The 26,685-nt window shown below is 34.3% G+C and overlaps 1 protein-coding gene across 1 annotated transcript in view; it reads right to left on the reverse strand.

Annotated features, from left to right (window-relative positions):
• Positions 1–2,438: 2,438 nt before the first annotated feature.
• Positions 2,439–26,685, reverse strand: part of SFT2D1 (SFT2 domain containing 1) — a 37,388-nt gene continuing 13,141 nt past the window's right edge. Inside the window, exons 2-8 of the mRNA XM_001371664.4 lie at positions 19,659–19,745; positions 18,064–18,146; positions 16,037–16,118; positions 14,906–14,941; positions 12,639–12,697; positions 4,102–4,131; positions 2,439–2,624 (exon numbers count right to left, since the gene is read on the reverse strand). Coding sequence (XP_001371701.2) covers positions 2,585–2,624; positions 4,102–4,131; positions 12,639–12,697; positions 14,906–14,941; positions 16,037–16,118; positions 18,064–18,146; positions 19,659–19,745 — 417 coding nt within the window. The 3' untranslated portion in view covers positions 2,439–2,584. The remainder of the gene's footprint in view (positions 2,625–4,101; positions 4,132–12,638; positions 12,698–14,905; positions 14,942–16,036; positions 16,119–18,063; positions 18,147–19,658; positions 19,746–26,685) is intronic.

Below are 26,685 nucleotides of genomic sequence, written 5' to 3' on the forward strand. Positions count from 1 at the left end.
TACTGGCCTTTACCATCTCTCCATATAGCAAGTAAAACAATAGCTCAAGTAATTTTGAGGACTTTTGGTCTCCTTGTTGTGGAGATTGCATTGACACCTAAGCTTCTAGTGACAATCTAAGAGCTGTTCTTTTATCCATATTTCAATTAAGGGATTCAATGACTAGCTCAAATTGGAGATGTTTTTATACTTCTTTTCATTTTAATTCTTTCATCCAATTTGATGTTGTCTTTGATTTTTGCTAAAACAAGTTGACAATCTAACGACGCAGATACTTTGGAAATACTTCTCATGTTGCTAACTAGTCATTTCTTGACTGTTAAAGTATAGTCATTTTCTTATTTTTGTGATATTCACTGCTTGTCACATCTAGCACCTTTCACACCTGATGTCTTCCTGAAGACAGCATTCAGACATAGATTTAAGGCTTCTTTCTATGTAGTCAAGTCTTCACTTCAGTTTGTTTCTTGAACAATTGAAAAATCAATATTTTTTTTGTGTCTTGCTCTAGATCTTCCTTTGCACTAATATTAAGTATATATTGATTCAATCATGAAGGTCTTAAGTTCAATAAATTTCTCTATCTATTCATCCTTGTAACAAATGTTGGTATGAGGAAAATGAGGTAGCTCAGTGGCATGCCAGGCCTGGAGATGGGAGGTCTTCAGTTCAAATCTGGTCTCAGACATTTCCTAGCAGTGTGAATCTGGGCAAGTCACTTAACCCCCCCAAACCTGGCTCTTACCACTCTTTTGCCTTGGAACCACTACCTCTATCAATTCTAAGACAAAAGGAAACAATTTTAAAAATAAAATAGATATTGGCACACTAACTGTATTTATATTCAAATGGTCTTTTTTTTAAATTATTTTCATTAGGAGTACTATGATATGTAATAACCAAGTGTTAAATGAAGTTGTTCTTGTTGCTTTTGTATATAGGATCAGATTAATTCCACAAATTCCTTTATTTGCATCTTTAGGTAAAAATTACGAGTTACTCTTCCATTTTATTGAAGCTTTTGTTTTCTGGTTCCATTTATAGTAAGAATGTCAAAATATATGGACTTAATTCCTCTGATCAACTGGTTTGTTGGTAGAAAAATGTCAAATTTAGAATGCCAATGTTTCTAGTCTTAAGACTGATTTTTAGCATCCTCTGGCATTTTAGGATCAGAGGTACACACATACAGAGCTGGTACAGCTCTTAGAGGTTAAGTCTAATTCCCCCATTTTACAGATGATGAAACAGGCTGAGAGCTTGTGATTTGCCTCATTAACAGCAAACATTTGAGGAGTTTCAAATTCTGTTCTTCCTGTGAAGTCTAGAATTCTATCAATTATATCGTGCTAACTCTTGAGATGGTTGGTTAGTTAGCATCACCATCACTGAAATCAACTTCAAAGCAGCTCTGGGGCTTTGCAATGTGCCCTTTGCCAATAGTTTTATCAGCGACTTAAATTAAAGAACAGACACTATGCTCATCAAATTTGCAGGCAACACAATGCTAGGTGGGATAGCTGGATGACAATGTCAGGATTCAAAAAGATCTTACCAGGCCACTCTGTTGGACCAAAATTAATAAAATGAAATTTAACAAGGACAAATGTAAAATGTTACTTTGGTTTAAAAAATTTTAGATTTACAAGTGCATGACAGAGGAATAGTTTGCCTAAGAAGAGATACAGGGATTTTGATGGAACATGAATTGAAAAGGTGTTGTGGCAGTCTAGAAGGCTAATGCTACATTAAGAGGAGCATAATTTTTAAGAATAAGGAAAGTGATAGGCTTGTTGTACTCTATTTTGGTAAAACAAATTTCTTCAGTACTGTGTTCTGTTCTAAGAACCACATTACAGGAAGAGAACTGATAAAACATATAACATCTTGAAGAAGAAAATCAGTTAGTGAAGGTCCTTAGCTTCATTCCATGTAAAGAACAGCTGAAGGAAATGGAGATGTTTGGTCCAGAGAAGACTGGAGCATGAAAGAGATATGCTAGGTTTCTTCAAGTATTGATTAGGGAACTGGTTTGGCTGTTAATGGGTACTAACTCTCATTTCCCCTTTAATAAACTGGATAACAGAAATTATTTTTTTCATTTTTGTTTTATTTTAAAATTATAATGATTTATATATTAATTTGTTTGCTTTACATAATATGCAACTCAATCTAAAGAAAAACTATTTTCACATTTCAAGTAAAAACAATGATGTCTTAGAAAAATTATAAAGGCCCAGAAAATTACATATATTTTGCTGCAGATTCACAATAACCTCGCTCCAAACAAATACAAATTTTAAAGCAGTTTAAAAGAAGCTATTTAAATGATTTATAAAATAACCTAAACTCTATGATTAAAATTTCCTGTTCTTTGGAAACCCACAATAATGTCACATTGTGAATTTATGACACAAAAATAAATTTAACAGGTTAACTAAACAGAAAAGGTTTTTTACTCAGTATACAAAAATGTTAAAATTATTGCAACATGTTTTTGGAGTAAAAATTAATTTTGAATATGTTTCCTCAAGAAAATTGGACAATAATATAAAAATTTACCCTTCAAAAAAGTATCTTTATTTTAACTTATCAGAGAGGTACAGCATTTCTTCACTGCATCCCTAGGGAAAAGGAAGAAAGAAGAAGGAAAAGATCAGAATATAATAACCTTTCCACAAAAATACCTGCTGAAAACTTTCTTACCAAGTTCCATATAAATACTAGAAGTCAAATGCCATTAAAGCAATCTTAAATGTAATATTTTGATATAACACAACTTGTTGGAATGATACTACTTGAAATGTGTGTGATTACTAGATCTTGGGAATCTTTTTGAAATGACATTTATCCCAATAAGATTTTAGATACATATAAGTGACCTTATTTGATCAAAATAATTTAGCTACCAAAAAAATAACAGTGACAAGGGATAATGAACTAGCGTCCTGATTACTTTTTAAATGTAAAATTTATATATGAGTTATGAATTTTTAAAAAATGAATGAAAGCTATATTAACTTGTAACATTGAATATATTTTTGGCAGATAATTATTTCTATTTTGGATTACCATTTCATATTGAAATTCAAACAAGTTAAAAATTTCTGGCATAGTGTTAATAAATATCAGGTCACTAATGATGCTTTATCACAGAAAAATATGAATGCCATTCTGTAGTGAAGATACCTGTTTTGTAAAGGTACCTGTCACTTCTTGGTATTTCCTGGAAGCCTTGTGATCACTGAAGGTTAATGGGAAAAAAGATGTGACAAGATATTTTAATAGTAAAGTCCATAGGTGATTATTACCAGGCTTCTCTCTCTGCTAGGAATATTGTAAAAGTTTGGGATTTGAGGGTAGGTGGAAAGGAGTGGAATAGACATGAGAATGGAAATCTACCAAAGCTCGTGGATCCCAATATACTGGTAGAAGAATTCCTTTTGCATCTATGGATGACTCATAATTTTTCTCTCTTTCAAATTTTATATACAAATTGTAAATGTAATAAAAGACAACTAATTTTCTGCATTATTATAAAGTAAAATTTTTTCTGGTTCCTTGCATGTTACATTTCAAAGGTTCAAAAAGAGGAATGGATCTCATTTTTTCTATAAAGTTGGATTACATAAATATCTTTTACCATATGGAATATAAAGACATTCCAACAATAATGGCCTTAAAGTAAAATGCCAACAGATTCCATTCTCTATATTGCCAGTAACTTTCATTTTTAAGTAAGATATATGTTCCAGAAGCTTGTACTTTTATTGCAAAGTGTCTCTCCTATTCTATTCTACTGGGCAGATCTTGTTAAGACTTTCAGATCCAATAATGAAATCAAAATTAAGGGACAAATAAAACAGATTACTTAAAACTTCACAACTATAAATATATGCAGATGAAATACATATAATTCACTCTCTCCACTCAATTCTATAAAAATAAAATATAGGATGACTTGTTACTTTTTTGGAAATTAATTCATTTCTGATGATAGTCATGTCTCCAAAAGCCATTTTAAAAAAATCTTGTCAAAGATGGCACACCAGTTAATAGTACAGAGCTAACTATACAACAAGAAATTTAAGATAAACTTACCTTGCATATGGGATATATGATAAACTATACCTGTAAGAGAAGGACAAAATGACTGAAATTTGAGTATATAATTTTGTAAACATATCAAATAAGTTGTATTCCAAAACAAGAAAAGCAGTTGGATATAATAACTAAAATTATGCTCATATTACACATGCTTAATAAAAGAGCTCTGCAAGAACTAAATGTACTGCCAAGATATTCTTAATGTTTAAGGAATTTGTTATCCATTATACACAAATACTAGCAAATGCAAAATAAAAATAAATGAAATACTGATTTCAATTCTCCAAAGATCCAATTTAACTTTTTCACATGAATAATTCTATTAAACACCACAGGTTCAAGCACAGATGCTGGTGCAGTCCACTAAAGACCTCTTTCCAAGATGGTATAGATGCTTTAAATTACAATTGTGAGTCTGGCCACTCAGAGAGTTCTGAATTTACCTAGTTGTGCTATTTCCTCTAGCCCACATCTTTCTAACACATGAGATTTTGTTAAGGCCATTGTTAAAACCTAAGGAAACTAGAATTAAGTAAACTATAAATATCTAAGCATTTTCTTGGTTTCAATCGTTATTTTCTCAAAGGAGGAAATAAAATTACTTGATTATGACATCACAGTGGATAAAGCACTGGGACAAGTCAGGAGGATCTGAATTCAAGTCCAGTCTCAGTACTTTCTAGCTGTGTGAACCTAGACAAAAACCCTGTTTGCCTGGGTTTCTCAACATGGGGCTAATAGGAGAACCTCTTTCCCGGGGATGTGAGGATCAAATGAGAGAATATTTGTAAAGTGCTAGCATAGGACCTGGAACTTAGTTGGAGTTCTATAAAAGCTAGTTATTATTATGTAGTCAAATTTTGTCAGGAGTTAAGGTCTCATTCATCAGTCAGTAGTTGGTAAATCTAATCTCTTCTCTTTTTTGAAAATGGAGATATTTGCCCTTCAGTAGTATGGCACTTTCCACATTCACTATGATTTTTCAATGACCATTATGAAGTTGATATTTAATTTCAAAGACAGTTTGGCAATAAAATGTCTGCAAATATCCCCAGGCTGTAGTTCATTTGATTCTGCCTTCAACAAAATGCAGGCAGCTAGATGCTCTCTTTTTCTCTTATCTATTAACTCTATTATTAGTCTCTTTTGCTATTCTTACAGTCCCAAAGCTACCCTCCTTGCAAAGAATTTAGTAACTCAGCTTTATCTCCATCATCCATTATCATTATCCCTTCCAAATTTTATAAGTACTAAGATAAAGGACTCAAATCTAAAATAGAGGGAGAAGTTTGTCAAATTTATAAGAGTATGTCTTTCCCCAAATGATAAATAATCATAGGATATGAACAGGTAGTTTTTGGAAAAAGAAATCAAAGTTATATAAAGTTATAAGAAAAAATATTCTAATGTATTTAAAACAACTTTTGAAATATTATCTCACACCTGTCAGATCGGCTAAAATGACAAATATTGGATGGGATAAGGAAAAAATGGGACACTAATACACTGCTGGTGCAACTATGAGCTGACCCAATCATTTTAAAGAACAATCTCGATTTATGCCCAAAGAGTTAGAAAATTGTGTATACCCTCTGACCCACTATTAGATCTATGTAAGCAGGGAAAAAGGAAAAGATTGTATATATTCTAAAATATAGCTACTCTGTAGTGGCAAAGAACTAGACTGAGAGAATACCCATCAACTGGGGAATGGCTGAATAAGTTGTATTATGTAATTGTGATGGAATACTATTGTACTTTAAGAAATAATGAGCAGGCTGATTTTAGAAAAACATGGAAAGACTTGCATGAAATAATGAAGAGTGAAATGAGCAGCAACATGACAATGTTGTATACAGTAACAGCAAAACTGTTCAAAGAGTAACTATGAATGACTAAGCTATTCTGAGTTATATGAATATTCAAATAGACTACAAAGGACCTCCAGAAAAGAAGTGATACATAGAAATTTGTATTGTGTATACTGGCATATATATACTGTGTCAAATGTTGGCCTTTTCTATTGCAGGGCTGGAGGGAGGCAGCTTAGAATTCAAAATGCGATCAAAAAAACCCTTAAAATCATTATCCCTTCCACCTTCAATAGTCATCCTCTTCTGCTCCTCAATATAGCTCCATCTGAGGTCATGAATTTTGCTCTTTTCAATGTTGTCTTCTGAAATCTAACAAAATTCTCCACAACTGTTCCCTTTAGGCTGTACCTTGCAGTTTAAGATGCTTTTCAGGAAAAAGTATGTAAGCTGCATCTTATCTGTCCCTTTTAGGTGGATTCTATTCCTGGCAAAGAGACTATCATCTTCACATTTCAAGCTATAATCCAGAAATCCAAATCCCATTCTCAAACAGTATTTTCCTATTCATCAATAACTACCACCCCAAAAAAGCAAAGCCTTTTTCTTCCATCAAAAAAAAAAAAATCTCTTCATTCTTCCTGCTCTCTAAGAGAGTAAAAAGGCATTTGTCAAATCCTATTACCTTCTCCTCCAGGATATAATCCAGACAATATTCTCAGCTCAACTGCTTGTCTATGGCAGAAAGTGAAATACTGTATATTCTATGTGGGATACTACAAAATTCTACTTGTCTTTTGTACTTAGGAGAAGAAATGGTTTCAGACCTCCTTTTTGGAAGCTGTTATGTTCACAACTCCATATGACCAATCCTTGCAAGGAGTAAAGCTTGATCTGTTTATAGTAGTCTTGAGATGAGGTTAGTTTGCTCAACTGCCTCTGATTTGCTATCAGCAGCTTCCTGAAAAAGGTCTACAGTACCTTGAAAATACTGGCACACAATGTTTTTTTGAACTATATTTAATATAATGCAACTTTCAAATTAAGCAGTCTCTCAAGAAAAAGCAAACCAGTATTCCCACTCAGAGCCACAAATAAGTTAAAATTTTTAAGTACAAAAGTCATTTATAGCTTCTACAATTAAATGGAAAGCTTACTATTTGCTACCTGGCAAATTGAGTGTTTTTCAAATAAGGTTATACACAATTGAGCTGAATGATGTAGTCCAAAAAACACAAAGAACATCTCTGGACACTTGGACTATAGTTCTGGTTCTGTTACTAATTAGCTCTGAAACTTCAGACAAGTTACTCAATCACTACAAGCACAATTTCATTAACTGAAATGAGGGGGCTCATCTATATGATTCCATGGGTCTAGGAGGTTTTATACCATTTTTGTTGTAAAACAGCCATTACAAGTAAGTGTTTTGAATACAAAAGTGACAACTTTAGTATCTAAGACTATCAAAACACTGAAAATTTTTTTTATCACATTTCATGTTTGAACTTCTGCCATTAATAATCCAAGAAACACCTTCATCTGTAATTACACAGAAATTGTTGACACTTGTTCACAGTAGAAACATAATTAAGAGGTCATTATAAAATATGCATTGTCTTCAAATTTCTAATTAATGGAGACATAATCACTTTAATTTGGAAAAAATAAATGCAAAAGATGTTCTTCCAAACAGCAGACTATTTGTTTTAGTAAATTATTACTTCTAAAAGATAAAAAAAGACTTGGTTGTACTTACCATTCATCAAATCATAAAATTTTTTTCACCTATATTTCAAACAATAGGAATCTTTTTGTCCCTTCCCAGTTTAATAGTATATAGCCTTTTAATCGAATTCTTTTAAAAATACAGGAGATTGATTAGAAGCAGTAGAGCAATCAATAGCCATTATTATTAAGGCTATCATAAGACTTAAAGAAAATAACAAGAAAATATTATAATTGCTTAATGCTTTTCAGCTGAGGAATGTATTCAAAACATAACAGTGAAGATTCTTCCAAGACTTGTCAAAATAGATTACTTATATCCATTTCTGGTGATTCACATATACACAAATTATAGTGATTAAAAAGGAAGCTAGGAGAAATACAGTCAAAGTTTATAAAGCCTTGGGCAAGAAACCAAAGACTTTGGGTAAACAGAAATTGTTTTCATAATCAAAGAAGGTAAGGGGCACAGATATGAGAAAAACAGATTTAGGAAGTGAGTATCTGGTTAAGATGGTGCATAAAAGTAGGACATGAGTTTCTAGAGCACAGTTTAAAATACAGAAATGGAGAGGCATCACTACATCTAACAAAGAAATGATACTTTCAAGTAGATAAATGGTACAATGGAAAGTACTGGGCATGGAGTCAGAAAGACCCGAGTTCAAATTTGTCTTCAGATACTTACAAGCTATATGACCCCAAACAAGTCACTAAATTCCTATGTTTCCTAAACCATAAAATATAGATAATAATAGCAACTAGCCCCCAAGATTGTTTTAAGGACCAAGAGAGATATTTTTTATAAAGCATTTAGCATAGGGCCTGATACAAATATAGTAGAGTTTTATAGTAAGTGCTGTTTCCTTCTTTCTTTCTGGTCGAGAATCTTGCAAATCTAATCAAAAGGGTTTTTAAAAACATTTAGTAGACACAAAGAATTATGGGATTCTGGGCAAGTTACTTAACTTGTTTGCTTCAGTTTCCTTATTTGTAAAATGAGGATAATAAGAATAAGATCTACATTCCAGGGTTGTTATGAGCAAACGAGAGTATTTGTAAAGTACTTAAAGCACAGTGCCTTGCATACATTAGGTAGTTAATAAATACTTGTTTCCTTCCTTTCTTTAAACTGAAAAATAAGGAGGGATAGTCACCAAATACATGTCAGAGAATAAATATAACGAAATAAGAATTGTAGTTAATATACAAAAACGTTCACACACACACCCCCCCCTCAAAAAAACTAAGGCAAGAGCAAATAGCAAAATCCATGGCCTCTACTATGTCTATACATAATTCATAGAGAACAGTCAACAAGAATGATGATTTAGGGAACCTAACACAAAAAGGCTAAAAAACTTCAATATAGCTTTAGATAGGTATCTCTTATTCAAAAGAAACAAGACAAGTAAAAGAGAGAAGTCAGAATTATGTATGAAGATAAACATGGGGAGAAGCTGGGTGACTCAATGGATTGAGAGACAAGCCAAGAGATAGGAGGTCCTGGGTTCAAATTGGACCTTAGATACTTCCTAGCTGTAGGACCCTGAATAAGTCACTTAACTCTCTTTGCCTCATCCTAACTGGTCTTCTGCCTTGGAACCATACACAGTATTGATTCAAAGATGGAAGGTAAGGGTTTAAAAATGTTAAAAAAAAAAAAAGAAGAAGAAGAAGAAGAAGGCTGAAACAAAATAGCTTTGTTATGAAAATACACTGCACTCTATCTGGACAAAAAGAAGGAAAAAAGGGAAAGAAGCAAATGAGAAGTTTGGGACACAGATCAAAAGCCTAAAACAAAGGCCTGATATAAGTGTGATAGGAGACTTTGATTAAATGGATACTAGCAGGAGCTCTCTCTCTACCAAAAACAGCAGCTCATTATTTCTTAATTTGCTTTAATGGTAATTTTTTTTCAAAGAGTGGGGAAACCAATCCATTTCCAGATCAGTCTCATCGAGAACTGCTTGCTGAAGAAGTATCTTTTCTTCTTATTGACAAAAAACAACCCAACACATGATATGCACTCTAAATTTTGGTAAAGGATTTTAAAGGGCTCAAAGACAGGACAGGTGGGATGCCTTGGAATTCTTGCAGTATATAGCAATAGCAAACAATTATGAAGAGGAGTAAAAAGGGAGTGAGGAGGCTTATTTACTTGCAGCAGTACATTGAGATAGTATGATAATCCCAGTTCCAATTCAGGTAGGCTCATTTTCCTTAAAGGTACTAAAACTCTCCTTGAAATTTTATTCACTCAGAGGATTAAAAGGCTGTGGTGGTGGACATCACTTCCTGGTTTGTGGGAGTACATAACAAAGAGCTCCAACCTCTTTCTGAAGTCTTGACTGCCAGAACACAATGGACAAACAGAGGTGAGTAATTCATGGTTTCTCTGAACATAGCCTTCCTCCACTATGGCCAAGTCCAACTCCTTTTGTTAACCACTGAATGACCTACAGGTATCTCATTTCAGAATGTGGAAGTTGAAGTTTTTTCTCTTTTTAAACCTCTGAATCTGGGATAGCACCACCAAGCCTCAGCAACTGTGAAATTTAGGATTCTGGGGGAAATCACTGAAATTTATTTTTAAGTGCCTCTCAATAAAGTTCATGTGGCATGGTTCTCAAAGGTCTCCCCAAGAGCCCATAAATGTCACAGGAAGTCCATTCAGCAGTTTTTTGCTCTGTCCCAAAATTATAGTCGTTAGGCACAGGCCTAATTGGCCTGAAGACATCCTCCTCCCCAATTACAAGCTGTTGTTCAAATTCAACCACCAATAGTTTGATACCATTATCTTTAGGGTATATAATTCTTGTTTTGGTTTTTTTATTTTATTTTTTTCTCATGGTTACATAATTCATGTCATCTCCCTCACTTCTTCCTTTCCCTCTCCCAGAGCTGACAAGCAATTGCACTGAGTTATACACATGTTATCACTTGGTACCTATTTCCATATTGTTCATTTTTGTAATAGAATAATCTTTTAAAACCAAAACCCCAAATCCTATAACCAAATAATCAAGTGATAAAAAAGTGATAAAAACAAGTGATTTTCTTTTGGAGTTCTACTCCCACAGTTCTTTCTCTAGCTGTGGATAACATTCTTTCTCCTAAGACTCTCAGAATTGTCCTGGATTATTGCATTGCTCTTAGTAGCAAAGTCTTGATCATTTCAGGATATAGTTCTTAATGAAACATAAGCATGTTCATGCCAGTCTCTCTTTGCTGAATAATCAGTTAACTTTAATTTCTCGTGGTTAAGGGTACCTCACAGCAAAGTGAGACCATCACCATCATCTCTAGTCATTACAAATTCATGGAAGCTAATGTGGGTTCACCTTCCTTAGAACTGCCATTTCCCAACTCAAGTGAGATCATTCTGCTTTGTTCTACTCCTGCCTTCTATGATGACTCTGGGCTAGGTCTGACTCCAGCCAGTTCCCTGGTTGACAGAAATGTACTCAACCAGAGCAGAAGAAGACCCAGATACACATCAAGGACATTGCAAGTTGATTCACCTGACCAAAACTTTGAATTACCATTTGTGATCTGCCAATCCAACCTCAGAAAGAGACTGAAGGTCCATGTGACTGTTTTGTCCTCAAGCAATTAGGAAGAGATGTCAACTACCCCAGCCTTTGGTCCCTTATGTGAATCAAATCTCAAGGAAAGAGTCGATATTTAAGTAAAAACTAAGGACAGGAGATTAACATGTTGCTCCCAACATAAAAAGGAACTCAACAACCAACTTCAAATTTTAGGAGATGTAAAAACAGAAGGGTCAGCAATAAAGGAAGAATATAAAAGTGTGATACAGTGCTGTAAAAATAATCTCGAACTGATAAAAGAAAGATACAAACAACAAAGAGGGACATTTTTTTTGCCAAGGATTTTTGGTAGCCTCCTGGTAAGAGTATCAAAAAAGGGATAGCTACAGACAACTACTGATTAGGGTGACTATATATAAAAATTCATGAGAAAAGGTAAAGTAGCTCAATTCTTACTTTGCTTTTTTCCTGCCAAGGATGACCATGGACCATAAAGGACAGAAAAAAATGGAGCTAAAAGGTAGTTAACATCTAAGGTAAGTGAGGAGATAAAGAGAAAAAGCTAGCTGCCTTAGATAAGTTTAATTCCCCAATTCCCCAGGCCAAAATAAACTATATCCTCAGATACAAAAGAACTAGTCAATGTGAATGCTGACCTACTGTGAATGATATCTCAAAGTCATGATGAACAAGGCAGTCTTTAAGCAGAAGAACGAATGACCTCTAGTCATATCTGTTATAGAGAAGCCTGTGGTTCAAGTCTGGGCTAAGCTACTTGGCCACAGAGATCCTTTTCAATTCTGAAATTCAGGTATTCATTTGAATATATTCAATATAACCTAGGAGCACAATATTTAAACTGTTGATTGTGAAAACACATTCCAATTGCTTGAAATGCCAGTGGGTTAAAAAACTTAAATTTGAAATCAGGTTACAACATATTATAGAGATATTCACTCTGATGGTATGAACTAAGAAACGCTTTCTCCCTAAAGGTGCAACCAAACTGCACAGTTCTATTAAAGAGATAATAACAAGCAGGGGCATTTGGGTGGTTCAGTGGATTCAGACAGATACCTCCTAGCTGTGTGACCCTGGGCAAATCATTTGACACCCACTGCCTTGCTCACCCTTACTGCTCTTCTGCCTTGGAATCAATATTGATTCCAAGATGAAAGGAGGGAAGGAGGAAGGGAGGGAGGGAGGAAGAAAGAGAAATGACAAGGTGATTCAGTGGCTAGAGAGGAAGGCCTAGAAATGGGAGGTCCTGACTTCAGATGCTTCCTAGCTGGGTAACCCTGGGCAAGTCACTTAACCCTATTCCTTGCCCTTCTGTCTTAGAGTTGTTACTATAACAGAAAGTAGGGTTAAATTCAAGAGGCAGTGACTAAGCTCCTAGGTGATAATATATATTAAAATCAGGACAAGAAGAACTTACCAACTCATTGCCAAAAATTGCAATATGCAGAATAGCAGAGCCAATCCTTTTTTATGCCACTAACAGAAAAAAAAATTTTTTTTGATTAGTAAGAGCATTTTACAATATATTTCAACTCAATGCCCAGTTCATGACTATGACCACTTTTAAACACCTAGTCTTCTCATCTTCATTTTTATTAAACACAGAATTTAATTTACCTGAAATCCTTTAAAATTGTTTATGATGTGTATTTCACAATGTAGGCTTCACTTTACCCATTAACTATTTCTCAATGTGCATTAATACAAATAAAAGCTTCTAAAGTCATTACTTTTAGGGCTACAACACAAATTCCTCAACATATTAAAATTTTCAGGTCAACTGTATTTTATCTCCCATATTAGGCGCTAAAATCTCAGTTGCCAGAATTCCATACTTCAGTAATTCAGTAAGCTATCATTCCATTATTGTGATATACCTTGGTTTTTTTTCTTTATAATTTAAGCTATTTTTTTTTCAACCTGGGGGTGTCACCTTCACTCATCAATTAGCAAATGGGAGAGCTTTAGGGAAGGGTGAAGCTGTGAATTCATTCAAATGTTCTGGAAAATAAGGAATTATGCATGATAAGTTTCGTAACCATTTAAATCCTTTGATCCAACAGTCTCACAATTAGGATTATGTTCCAAGGAGGTAATAGACATCAAGAAAAGACCCATAAATTGTGGACAGCTGAGTGGCTCAGTGGATTGAGAGTCAGACCTAGAGATGGGAGGTCCTAGGTTCAAATCTAACCTCAGACATTTCCTAGCTATGTGACCCTGAGCAAGTCACTTAACCCTCATTGCCTAGCCCTTACTGCTCTGCTCAAAGGTAAGGAAGGGAGGGAGAGGGAGAGGGAGAGGGAGAGGGAGAGGGAGAGGGAGAGGGAGAGAGGAAGGAAGGGAGGGAGGGAGGAAGGAAGGAAGGAAGGAAGGAAGGAAGGAAGGAAGGAAGGAAGAAAAGATTCATACATATGCAAAAATATTCACAGGAACACTTGGTTATAACAAAAAGCCATAAACATGACCAAAACTGGGGAACAGTTGAAAATTTTAAGATATATGAGTATCAGTGGAATAAAGAATGGTGACAATGAAGAATTCTGAGAAACAGACTGATAAGAACTGATGCTGAATAAAGAAATCAGAGGCACACCTCCCTGCCCCTCCCCACATACACACAAAGAGTGAATCATGTAAAATAAGAGGTAAGAATAGCCAAGTCAAGAGACAATGTTGGTGCCATAACATCAAAATTATAGCACTTATCTCATCATTTCTTTTTATTAACACCTCAAAAACTACAAAAAGTGAAAAGTGACAAAGTTTCAATCACACTATTATGATTTTCCATAATAGTTTAATGTACTTTTGGAGTTTATTTGGGAATGTGTGGTGAAAAAAAATTTTTTTCATTGTTTTTCATCTATTGAAAGATAGCGAATGAGAGAGAGACTAAGAGTCAGAGCCAGATACAATACGCCCATTCTAGAATTACAGATTTGTACATTTAAAGACAACGGAAGAGTAGTTCTTCATTATTATGCAATAAACTATTTTTCCTAAGTACCTTCCCTTAATAACTGAAACATATGCTTTAGGTATCAACTAAAAATGTTCAATCAATTTCTAAAGAAGTCTATCTGAAATGGAAATGTGCAATATTTTGGTTTTTTTAAGTATATGGTTCATACCTGAACATTTTCTGGATGATTTCAATTCATTAATAAAATTTTTTAGTAATATTAATTATGAATAGCTTTTCTCTAAATGACAGTGTTCCAAGGCTACTGAAATGTGTAGGACTTTTAGTTCCTTTATTGAAGTTTTTCTCTCTCCTGCCAGGTATTAGTCATCTTTTTCCATGATTGTTCCCTTGTCCTTCCTCTCACATTCTTTTCCCTTGCTACAAGTACAACCGTACTAAATAGAATTTTTTGTCAAATAAAAAGCTACAGGGAAGTGAACTTTCTACAAAGCAGTTACTTACTAAGTTGATTGTAGTTCTTTCCCTTGCTCATTTCCAAATTCAAGGCTATGTTAATATGACCCACAGATGTCAGGGGGCATTACTATCTCAAACTTTATATTTTTCAATATCCTGGGGAACTTTTGAGAAATTTGAAGCAAAGCTACTCTTCAGTTCCTTGAGCATCAGCACAAGCTCTGTTCCAGTTTGGTTAGCTCAGTATGACCTATACCTAAAAGTATTTAACAGAAAACTTAACAGCTAGTAACACTTACCCAAAGAGCAGCGCACAGAGTTAATACCAAACAAATCTAAGTGAAAAGAAAGATAGCATTTATTCATAGGTAGTAATGTGACACAGTTTTGTTAATCTGTTGAAATTTTTCAGATTTAAAAGCTGGCAAATGACCTTGAAAATTATTTTTTAATCAACAAAATGAAAAAAATCATCTCTAAAAAATATTTGTACATAAAACCAAATTTTCTATTGACATTTTGTTTCCTTACTTTCTTAAAACATATTTATAATATTGCCTTGCCCAAAGCCTTATTTGCAATATTGCTTTGTACAAACATCTTAATGCCTAAAAACTGATGTTACTGGACCTATGAAATTTTCAGAAAGCTAATTAGCAATTTATGGAAATATTAAAATTAGTGTTCATAAAAGCTAATTATATACTATTAACATAGATACTAGGCCTAAAGCAATATAGTTTCCTTATATTATCATATTTGACAAACTAGTGATAAATGTGAACTGTATGAAAATATGATGCAACAAGGTGACTATTTACTTTAAGGTCACTTAAAAGCTTAGTGACAAAAAGAATTTTAAAAAACAAATTAAAAGAAGGCAGTGAAGACAAAACTTAATTCATTGCTTAAGGCTTCCATTAGCATGTTTTAAACAATTAAATAAAACATGAAGATGATATATTTCAAAAGTTTATGATTGGTATTACTTTTTTGTCCAATGGATGACATTTTTGAAGCTTTTAAATGGCTAAATGAGCAAATGAAGGTGCTAGAAAAGTTTGACAGAAAAATTTCACTAGTAAAATTATAACTAAATTGAATTCCTTTATTTGTCAAACTAAATTCTTAATTAACTTTTAGTAGCTAAGCATAGAACAAGTTACCAGAAATCAAGATTAAGCAGTTTCACAAAAGTTGAATTTACCTGAATTTGATGTATCTAATAGGATACACATTATTTCTCACAAAAAGCCTTAGTTACCTATATAGTCTATATTCTTCAAGGAAGACTTTATGGGTAAAACTTCAATAAAAACAACACAGTATAGTACGAGCATAATACAAATCTTTTTGTGATAAGATATACAATTTAAACCACTGTGCAAAATATTCTTTTAAGTCTCCAAAAGTAATAAAATGTTATTTACCAACATGATAACTGTAGCAAACAACCTTGTTGATTCAAACATTTTTTTCAGTTGCTTCACAGGTCCCATTAAGAAGCAAGTACTATTTGAAAAACATCAAAATAAAAAAGAATTAAGACACATTCAACCAAATCTTTGCTAATTACAAAGTGGAATAAATTTATAAAAATCAGATAGGTACTAGTTTGAACAAAAATAACATCATATTTAGATGTGTACATGCAATTTATGCTACTGCATATATATATATGTATTAATTTGGATTTTTTATTTTAATAAATTTCCATGTAACTTTTCCGAAGTTAAATAATTCATATTATTTCCCTCCTTTCTTCCCTCTTCCCTATCAGAGCTGACAAGCAATTCAATCTGAGTTATACATGTATTATCATGCAAAAAATATTTCCATATTATTCATTTTTGTAAGTGAATAATCTTATCAAAACAAAACCCCAAAACATATACCCAAATAAACAAGTGATAAATCATGTGTTTTCATCTGCATTCCTACTCCAACAGTTCTTTCTCTGGAGGTGGATAGCATTCTTTTTCATAAGTCTCTCAGCACTGTCCTGGATCACTGTATTGCTTTTAGTAGCAAAATCTATCATATTTGATCATTCCACATTATTGCAGTTACTGCGTATAATGTTCTCCTGATCCTATTGCATGTTACACCTATTTTGTTTATATAGTGTGTATACCTCTTTAAAAATTTATTTCTCTCATTCCAAAACCTAAAAAGTAAATTTAAATATTTCAGTTACCAAAGACACAATATTCTAATTTGTAAAATTACTCATAAAACTGATTTATATTACTGACAATTTAGGATGTGTTTCTGAGTTATTTCCCCCATGTGGTATCCAATATGACTAATTACTTATCCTTATGTAAACTGTATTTAAAGATAATAGAAGTCCTGTAACTAAAAAGTCAAAAAAACACTACCTAGTTGAAGAGAACAAATAAATTTATAAACATACTACTTCTCTCTTTAATTTACTATGAAGGATAACTATTTCTGAAGTTAAAATGAGCCCAATACTTTAATTACAGGTATTAATACACTGGATCACTGACTAAACCTAATTCTCTACTACAAAATCTAGGGTGTGGGAAATATATACCACCATCCTGATAGCAATTTAAACAGAGCAATTATTAACGGGCAAATAAAAGCTTCAATAAGAGAAAATGTGCTGCTTTAAAAACAAATTAGTTCTTTGACAATAATATCAAATTCCTAGGTAAATGAATTTGCTCATTTTTTTGGTTCACAGGCATCAGGAATACTTTGGAAATATTGTATTCCATTTATACTATTAATTCAATGTTAATTTAATTTTAACAAATTTATTTAATGCCTACTTTGTGCAAGGTATTATAGAATATTCAAAGATGAATAAAGACAAGATATCTTTATAATCTAGCTATTTCTTACTTTTTAAAACAAACCATTAACCTTTTAGCTTTTGTTTCATCATATATAAAAAAGGCTGATATTTTCACTGCTTATCACATAAAACTATTATGAGGAAATAATTACGCAGAAAATTTTTGAAAACGACAAACTAAAAAAACATAAGATGGCATTAAGATACATAGAATATTATTATTACTAAAACCTTAGAAAACTGTAAATAAATGAAGTTTAAGAATTTACTAACTTGGGGGCAGCTGGTAGCACAGTGGATTGAGAGCTAGCCCTAGAGATGGGAGGTCCTAGGTTCAAATCTGGCCTCAGACACTTCCTAGCTGTGTGACCCTGGGCAAGTCATTTAACCCCCATTGCCTAGCCCTTACCACTCTTCTGCCTTGGAGTCAATACACAGTATTGATTCCAAGATGGAAGGTAAGGGTTTAAAAAAAAAAAGAATTTACTAACTTATTTGCTCACATCAAGGAAAAACTATACAGTCATGGTTTTTACAATATAAGCCAAGAAGATGAATATATTTAGGGGGAAAAAAACCTAAATTCTCTTAGCTAATACATTAAAGGGAAAATATTTAACATATACATACCTGGCTAATGCAGCGATATTTCCAAAAGTATAGAAAACTGCAAAAAGTTTCACCCCTCCTGGAAGCCATAGCAATGCTGTTCCCTGTATAATATTTTACAGTTAATCCAATGTGCTTCTAAACCAGAAAGACTAGCCATTTACTACTGAGCATAATTTTTAAAAAATCAATATCAAAGATGTTATAGCTTATTTTTGTGAAAAAAACTTATAAATTTACTATTTGTGTTCCCCACACCACCACCAACCCCTCTATTTGCAAACAACAACCAGCCCTAAATAGATTTCCTTGTGGCATTTGCTGTTTATATCAAGCTCACTGAAGCAGAGATTATGAGACTAAAATTCTAGCTGTGCCTTTCTCACTAGACTAGTGAGCTGTGGAACCTTTATCTCTCTGAGCCTGGATGAAAAAATGAAGAACTTGAATTAAATAAACTAAACTCCTTTCCAACTCTTGACATTCAATGATAATTAAAAAAAAAAATCCTTAGGGGGGGAACTGGGTAGCTCGGTGGATTGAGAGCCAGGCCTTGAGACAGGAGGTCCTAGGTTCAAATCTGGCTTCAGACACTTCCCAGCTGTGTGACCTTGGGCAAGTCACTTAACCCCCATTGCCTAGCCCTTACCGCTTTTCTGCCTTGGAACCAATACAAAGTATTGATTCCAAGATGGAAGGTAAGGGTTTAAAAAAAAAATTCTTACCATCTGTTTTAGAATTGATACTGAACATCAGTTTCAAGTCAAAGGTGCAGTAAGGGATTGGAGTTAAGTGACCTCCCCCAGGGTCAAACAGCTAGGAAGTATCTGAAGTCAATTTGAACTCAGAACCTCCTGTCTACTGAGGCACCCCCGAAATACTCTTTTTCAATGACAAGTTAAAAAAATAACAATGAATCTAAATTACTGGAGCTTTCCCTGCACAAATTGCTCCCTCTGGATAAACTTAGAAATTCTTCTTTTTAAAAAAATTCAACCAAAAAATATACTATGCTTAATAAACATATGCTTAATACAGATTCCTTAAATGAAAAAAGACACATGGGGAAATTACATTTCAACACATTTTTACTTTGATAATTTTTATGTCTCAATTTAAATAAAAGATGTAATCTATTTTTCCTGCTCTTCTTTGTTTTTATTTGTGCTTGCTCTCTTCTCACCTATTCCATAGAATGTTAGTTTCACTATCATCAATTGCATATGAAAAAATAGCATTTTTTGAGTCCAAGAAAGAGGTTCAGGAGATTCAGATGATGTTTTTTAAAGAGCAAATATCCAGTTGCAGATGCTAATATATCTATTGGCTTGGTAGCATCTCCACCTACTAAGAATCCATCATAACACTGCCTGAATACTAAAACTTGGATCATGGAATGAATTCATACTTTATCTAAGACAAATTTAAGAGGTGTAAAAAAAAAGTGTACCAAGTGGTACATTCCTGGGTCAATCTCATATTTTAAGTGATAACCTCAAACCCAAGAAAAACAGATTACCACTTTACTTAAAAGTACTTATATCCATATGGTTGTAAATATTTGGCTATTACTCTTATTTATATTAAATATTCTCAAAAATAAAGTTTTGACTTACAATAATAGAACATAAAATGCCACATATGAAACATATGGCAAACCACTTCAATCTAGTGTTCCAAGAAAGTGTTGAGGCATCCAGGACCTTAAAGAGGAAGGGGAAAAAAAGTTTGAAAACCATATTTAAATTGTCATTCCAATCTTTATATTTTTTTCATAATAAATTGAGGCAGTGGTCTGATTCTCTGAGAAATATTTTAATTTTACATATGGTCATATGACTTAAGTGAATAACCAAAATATATTAAACTAAAAAATGTTGTCATTTCATTAAATTTGACAATTTAATCCATGAATAAATCCCTTATCAAATTAGATGAATTAAGATGATTTAGACAGTACTAATTAAGCCATCACACATATTCAACTACTAAGTACACAATTAAATTCATTTACCACCAAAGTTGGAACAATCTATTAATAGCTAATTGTAGAAATTAAACATGTAAAATTAGAAATAATTTCTACTCCAAAATGTAAATGTATTACATTTCAAAGTAAGTATCTTTCAAGAATAATGAAATAAAATTATTATTTTTTAAAAAACCTTACTTTCCACCTTAGAATCGATACTATGTATTGGTTCCAAGGCAGAAGAGTGGTAAGGGCTAGGTAATGGGGGTTAAGTGACTTGCCCAGGGTCACACAGCTAGGAAGTGTCTGAAGCCAGATTTGAACCTAGGACCTTCTGTCTCTAGGCCTGGCTCTCAATACACTGTGCTACCCAGCTGCCCCCAAAATTAGAACTTGTAAAAATGTATTCCCTAATTAAAAATCCACCATAAACATATATTCCTTACCTGATCAAATTCATCTTGAATCCTTGGGTAGCATGAAAAGTAGATAAGAATAACTAAATAATGACTTTTGTCAATAATTCAGAGAAGGTAAAGATTAGTTTTAGTATAAAATATTTGCTTACTTACTTTGCTAAATTTTGCATATAATTTAAAAGTGCTGATTCCATAGGAAAGGTTTTTTTACTTGAAAATGATAATGTAATAGCAGATTTGGGAAAACAGTAACCCCTGTAAATCCTCATTACTCCCAGAAAAAACTGTCTGTAGTCATGGCCTGCCTGACCTTCTTGCCACCCTTACTTAGAAACCATCTTGTGGAGGAACTTTCATTCTGGGGACCAACTCTTCAGATTAGTGTCTGCCTTCTAGTCATACTCTTTCAGGAAAGCCTCAACCATGCTTTGTTTTTCCCCTTATTTTCTGTCTCCTCCCCCAACAGTCACTTCCTCCTCTCCTAATTCACTTGAAACATCTGCCATGGCCTACTCCTTATTCTTCCCCCACCTCCCAATTTCCAGTTCTAGACCTATGAACCAACATCAAATCAAACTGGCTATAATTCCCTGTTGGGGTGTCAAGCCATTCCCCTAAATCCCTACTCATCGTCACATAGAAATTTTCAGACCAAAGTTTTGTTCCCTCGCTACCATTAGGGAGCAAACATCTAGAGCAAGGACCATATTTTTCAAACTGAAAATTGTAAACAGGAAAAAGACAACAAAAATTACATTGTCACTGATTATAATTTCAGCCACAAGTTTAACCTCTATTTAACCAATGTTAATCAAAAGTAGTGAGAGAAAGAAAAAGAGGATAGAATATAAACAATCATACCAACAATATAGTGAAATCATTTTATTTAGCAAGAGGTAAATCCGACACTTACATTAAGAATTCTTAAAGTCCAAAGCTCTCCTTTAACCCACGACATATATAGGAACTAAGAGTCTAACATTTTTATGAAAAGGTAATTAGTTATAGTTCAAAATATTTCAATTACTGACATGACTTATCAGCAAGGCTGGAAACTTCTCAGGGGAGATTGCTTTTGGCCTGCCTTTTATAATTTTTTACTTATTTTGAGAAATATGCATCACAAAGACCATTTTCAAATCCACATGCCCTTTGCTTTATTCTAGTTACTTTTATTACACTAGAGAAAAATTCTTTGAGGAAATAAAGTGAGGAATTGTATGTTTCAATCTCCATTTGGACTTGTAATGGGAAAAGGATAGAGATAAGGATAAGATTTAAGAGAAGTGGAAAGGTTGTCTTTAAGGCACATGCTAGGAATTCTATGGAAAGGATTTTAATAGGCATGGGGCAGAGGAGAAACAGTTTGGAAGGGACAACTGTTAGAATGAGTGTGGAAGCGAGTCTCTTTTCCTGTCCTGAAGGAAGGAGGAAAGGCAGGCTTGCTGGAGCTTGACTACCTTAGTCTGTCTGTGGAGAAGAAAAAACCCTAAAATCATTTTGGGAGGTTCTCTGACTGGGAGAAACATCTAGCAAAGGACCTGACTATACCTACTGTGCTTTATCAACTTTCCAGAAGGTTTTGCCTAAATTCCTGTCAAGTTGCCTTTGAGATTTTACCTTAAGGGTCAGACCCACCAAGGTTAGACTTAGCCATTTTGAGAGCAATCATAATGGGTTTTGGAGACAGCTTTGAACTCAATCAAACCAACTGCTGAGGATCATAGATAGGGAGCTTAGCTAGCTCTTTTGGGGGAACACCTAGATAGAAATAGGGAGCTGGTAAGTTAGCTTGAAGACAGGAAGACACCCTCTTGTGAAGGCCATAGTTTATGGTGGATTAGATAACTAGATCCTTTAGCGTCAGGGACACCTTGTTCTAATCCTCAGTTTGTACCCTCTCTTTGAATACAGATACTGATTTTATATAACATTGTCTCTAATGTGTTTTGTGCAACTGGACCAGTGAGAGAAAGTAATTCTTTACTCTCACTAGCAGGAGGTCAGAATACCTGGAGACCCGAGTTGGGTATTTAGGGAGTTCTCTAAGTGGAAACTACATCTATCCACTTGAGTTCTCCTATTAGTCTTCTGGATTAAACTATCTGTTTTTTTAGACTATATGTTTCTTCTATGGTAATGAACATACTTTTTCATAACGAGTCCTTGGAGTTGTACTGAATCCTTGACTTTTTGAAAATAGATAAATCATTCACAAATGATCATCATGTGCAATTGTTACTGTGTACAACATTCTCCTGGTCCTGTTTGCTTCACTTTGCATCATTCATAGAAGTTTTCCCCAAGATTTCTGTGATCATCTTGTGTAATAGGGGATTATTTAAGTAGAAATGATAATTCAAGATCAGATCTGCAAATCTCCCTTCCTCCCTTCACTCTCCCTGGTTTACCTCCCTCCTTGTCCCTCCTCCCTTCCTCCCTGCCCTTCCAGTTGATTCTTCTGTTGGTCTCTCTAAAATCAACTCAGAGTGAGTATTATGGTGTATCAAATAAATCACTCCTTTCTCTTCTCTAAGATTAAGTAAGGGGTTTATTGGGGAGAAAAGGAAAGATAAGAAAATGGAGGGAAAGAGGGCTTGGGATTTCCCTATTACTAGAATAATTCCTAGGTTGGAGGATGGTGGAATATAGTTCAGATTGGGAAAACTGGTTAACAGGTCTGGAAATTCAGTCACTGTAGTTGCAGCAGAGAGAATCAGAGAGCTGGACTTTTGTCCTTCTTCCTATCTCCAAGCAAAGAGACCAAGATTTTCAGTTTGTCAGATCCTTCTCAACAGTCTTTCCTGGTCATCATTCCAATTAGAATGTTCTCCTTGAGTGACAACTCAGCAGTCCTAGCTACTACAGTTCTGTTGCAGACTTTTCCTATTTACTCTCCTCCACACTTGTTTGTCATTTCTTATGGTACAATAGTATTCAATTACAATTATATACCACAATTTGTTCAGCCCTTCCCCAATTGATAGACATCCTTTCGGTTTCTAGTTCTTTGCAACCACAAAAAGAGCTGATATGGATATTTTATTTTATTTTTTTAAACCCTTACCTTCCACTTCAGAATCAGTACTCTGTATGTATTGGTTCCAAGGCAAAAGAGTAGTAAGGGCTAGGCAATGAGGGTTAAGTAACTTTGCCAGGGTCACACAGCTAAGAAGTGTCTGATGCCAGATTTGAACCTAGGACTTCCCATCTCTAGGCTTGGCCCTCAATCCACTGATATAGATATTTTAGAACATAATTTCTTATCCTTTTTCCTTGATCACATTAGAAAATGAATCTAATAATGGTATTAGTGGGTTCAAATGACATACACATTTTTATAACACTGAGTATAATTCCAGTTTGGATGTTGAATCAAAAAAAGGGGAAAGGGCCTAGTTTTACAAAAATATTTATAGCAGCTCTTCTTGTGGGGGCAAAGAATTGGCAATTGAGGGAATATCCATCAACTGCAGAATGGATGAACAAATTGTGGTATATGATGGTAATGGAATACTATTGTGCTGTAAGAAATGATGAACACACTGATTTCAGAAAGAGTTGGAAAGAACTATATGAATTGATGCAGAGTGAAATAAGCAGAACCAAGAGAACATTTTACACATTAATAGCAATATTGTGGAATGATCGCCTATGAAAGACTTAGCTACTCTCAGCAATACAATGACCCAAGACAATTCTGAGGGACTTTTGACAAAGAATGCTATCCACCTCCAGAGAAAGGACTGTTGGAAATGGAATGCAGATTAAAGAATATGATTTTCCACTTTAGTTTATTTGTATTTTTATTTGAGGATTTTGCTTTTATATGATTATTCTCTTATAAAAATGAACAATATTGAAATGTTTTGCATGACAATACACGTATAACCCAAATCAAATTGCTTACCATCTCTGGGAAGGGAAAGTAAAGAGGACAATTTGGATCATATAACTTCAGAAAACTTATGTGGAAAATTCTTATTACCAAAAAAAAAATAATAGGATCAGTTCAAAGTTCTATCAACAACACAATAGTTTTCCTATTTTTCCACATCCCCTCCAACATTTGTTATTTTGCCCTTTTATTATTTTAGCCAATCTGAGATGAGAGTTATTTTAATTTGCATTTTTCTTTCTCTTTCTTAAAAGCACACGTTCACAGAACCAAGAAATATGCATTTTCTACTTCACTTCTGAAAAGAACCCCATATCACCTGTGGGTTATAAAAGCACCCTTTTTTGGAAAATACAATAGAAATAAAACTATTAAGTTTGTGAACTTGATTGGGTATCAGGTATGAGATTTCCTACATCCTAAAATACTACTGATTTCTAAAGTCAGTCCTTTACCCAGTGTGGTAGAGGCAAGCCAGAAAGAGAGAATTTCAGGCTTGCAAACCAAGCTAGGGACCTGATCTGCAAAATCAAGGAAAAGATTCCAAACAGAATGTTCCCAGGAGGAGGCAGTTGGAGCTGGCCAGGGGGAGGAAGTGATTTTGTCTCTCTCTCTGGGGGGTGACTGACCAAAGGGGGCAAGCCTGGCTGAAGGTGGAAGAAGCTGAGAACTAATATTATTAGTTTCTGTCCCAGGATCTTGGTCCACAAGTCCTGCAAAACCTCTCTCATTCTGTCTCTATCACAATGGTGAACCCCATATAAAACATAAGCATATTTTCACAGGAAAAGATTTATTATTAAAATGGGAAGTTTTTCTAAATCTGTAGGCAAACCATTAATTCACCAAAGTTAAGATCAATTATTTGTTAAAATGAGAAAAATATGTGCTATAAAATAAAAAAGATAATTCTGTATTACATAAATGTATATTTAAAATGGGAAAGTGTCTCATGGAATCATTAGCTTTAATTTGCCCAATGATAATTTTTAAGGAGCTATTTTTTTCAGCAAGAATTTTACTTCTTTGACCAGTTAGCCCCGTGATGACAAACCTATAACATGTGTGTCAGCACTAACAGGCATAGCCATTTTCAATGACACATGGCTGCATGTGGGTTTGACATGTCTCAGGTCCAAGAGCCCTGCACCCACAGTCTTGGTCATGGCCATGGGGGTGGGGGGTGCTTCTCCACATCCTAGCTACAGGGGCAGGGCGAGCTTCGAACACACCAGGCCACTTGGGCATGTGGGGCTCCTGTGGGGGTGGGGAAGAGGAGCTTGAGCAGGTAAGGAGTATACACAGACAGGCAGGCTAGCAAGCACTGCTCTCACAGCACCCCTGGGCCAGCAGGCTGAAGAAGGGAGGGGCCAGTGGAAGACTGGGCGGGGCTCTGGCCCATGTGCAAAGGAGGCATGCCTGGAACAGATTACCTGACACTTTTAGCACCCTGAAAAATATAGCAATGGTTTTACTCTCAATTTTTCCCTCTACATTCTTTTGTGAGACCTTATTCTCAATGTTAAATAATATCAAAACCAACAAAAGAAACAGACTGATAGATGAAGTTAGTAGCTCTTGCTTGGACTTGAAGTATACAAAATACCAACCTTCAATTGAAGATTTAGCCAATGAAATTCAGCAACAAAAAGGTCACTAATAGGTAGGTTAGTTAAAGAATTCCCCTTCCCCTTCACTTATCTTAGTTCACAGCACCCCACACAAGTTAAATAATATCAAGACCAACAAAAGAAACGGACTAACAGATGAACAAAGAAGTCACTAAGCAGGTAAGTTAAATAGTTTTTGGTTTATTAAATAGTTATATATTACAATTATACATTTTTTGCTATTTAAACTACAAATATTGCAAAATTATGTTTTTTTTCTTCTCAAAGTGACACATCTCCCAAGTTATGCTCGGTTTTTTGGCAAATTTTGACACCAAACTCAAAAAGTTGTCCATCACTGAATTAGCCAATTCTAATTTTTAAAGAGTTATTTTCCTCCATAATGTTAATTATCTTTTCTTAACTTTCTTACATAGCTTGGGGTTTTTTTTCCTTTTTTTCTTCTGCTACTCTAGTCTTAAATTTTTTTTTTCCTGCCTGCTACTCTTCTAAGACTTCTTGTTGGGCTTGTGTCCACCAGTAGGGATCAGTAGGCAAACCCCAGAGCATTCCCCAGTATCTATCTAGAGTAATCCCCTGTGGCAGCATCCCTGTGGCTCCATCTCTCCCCATCTCTGTAGTACCTCTACCTCCATTGTAACTAAGCATCACCAGGTGTCCATACTTAGTAGCAGAGCATATCAGTCATTATAACAAGTAATAGTGTCACACAGATTATCATTT

The sequence above is a fragment of the Monodelphis domestica genome, chromosome 2 (assembly GCF_027887165.1).
Source record: "Monodelphis domestica isolate mMonDom1 chromosome 2, mMonDom1.pri, whole genome shotgun sequence".
In the NCBI taxonomy this organism is placed as follows: Eukaryota; Metazoa; Chordata; class Mammalia; order Didelphimorphia; family Didelphidae; genus Monodelphis; species Monodelphis domestica.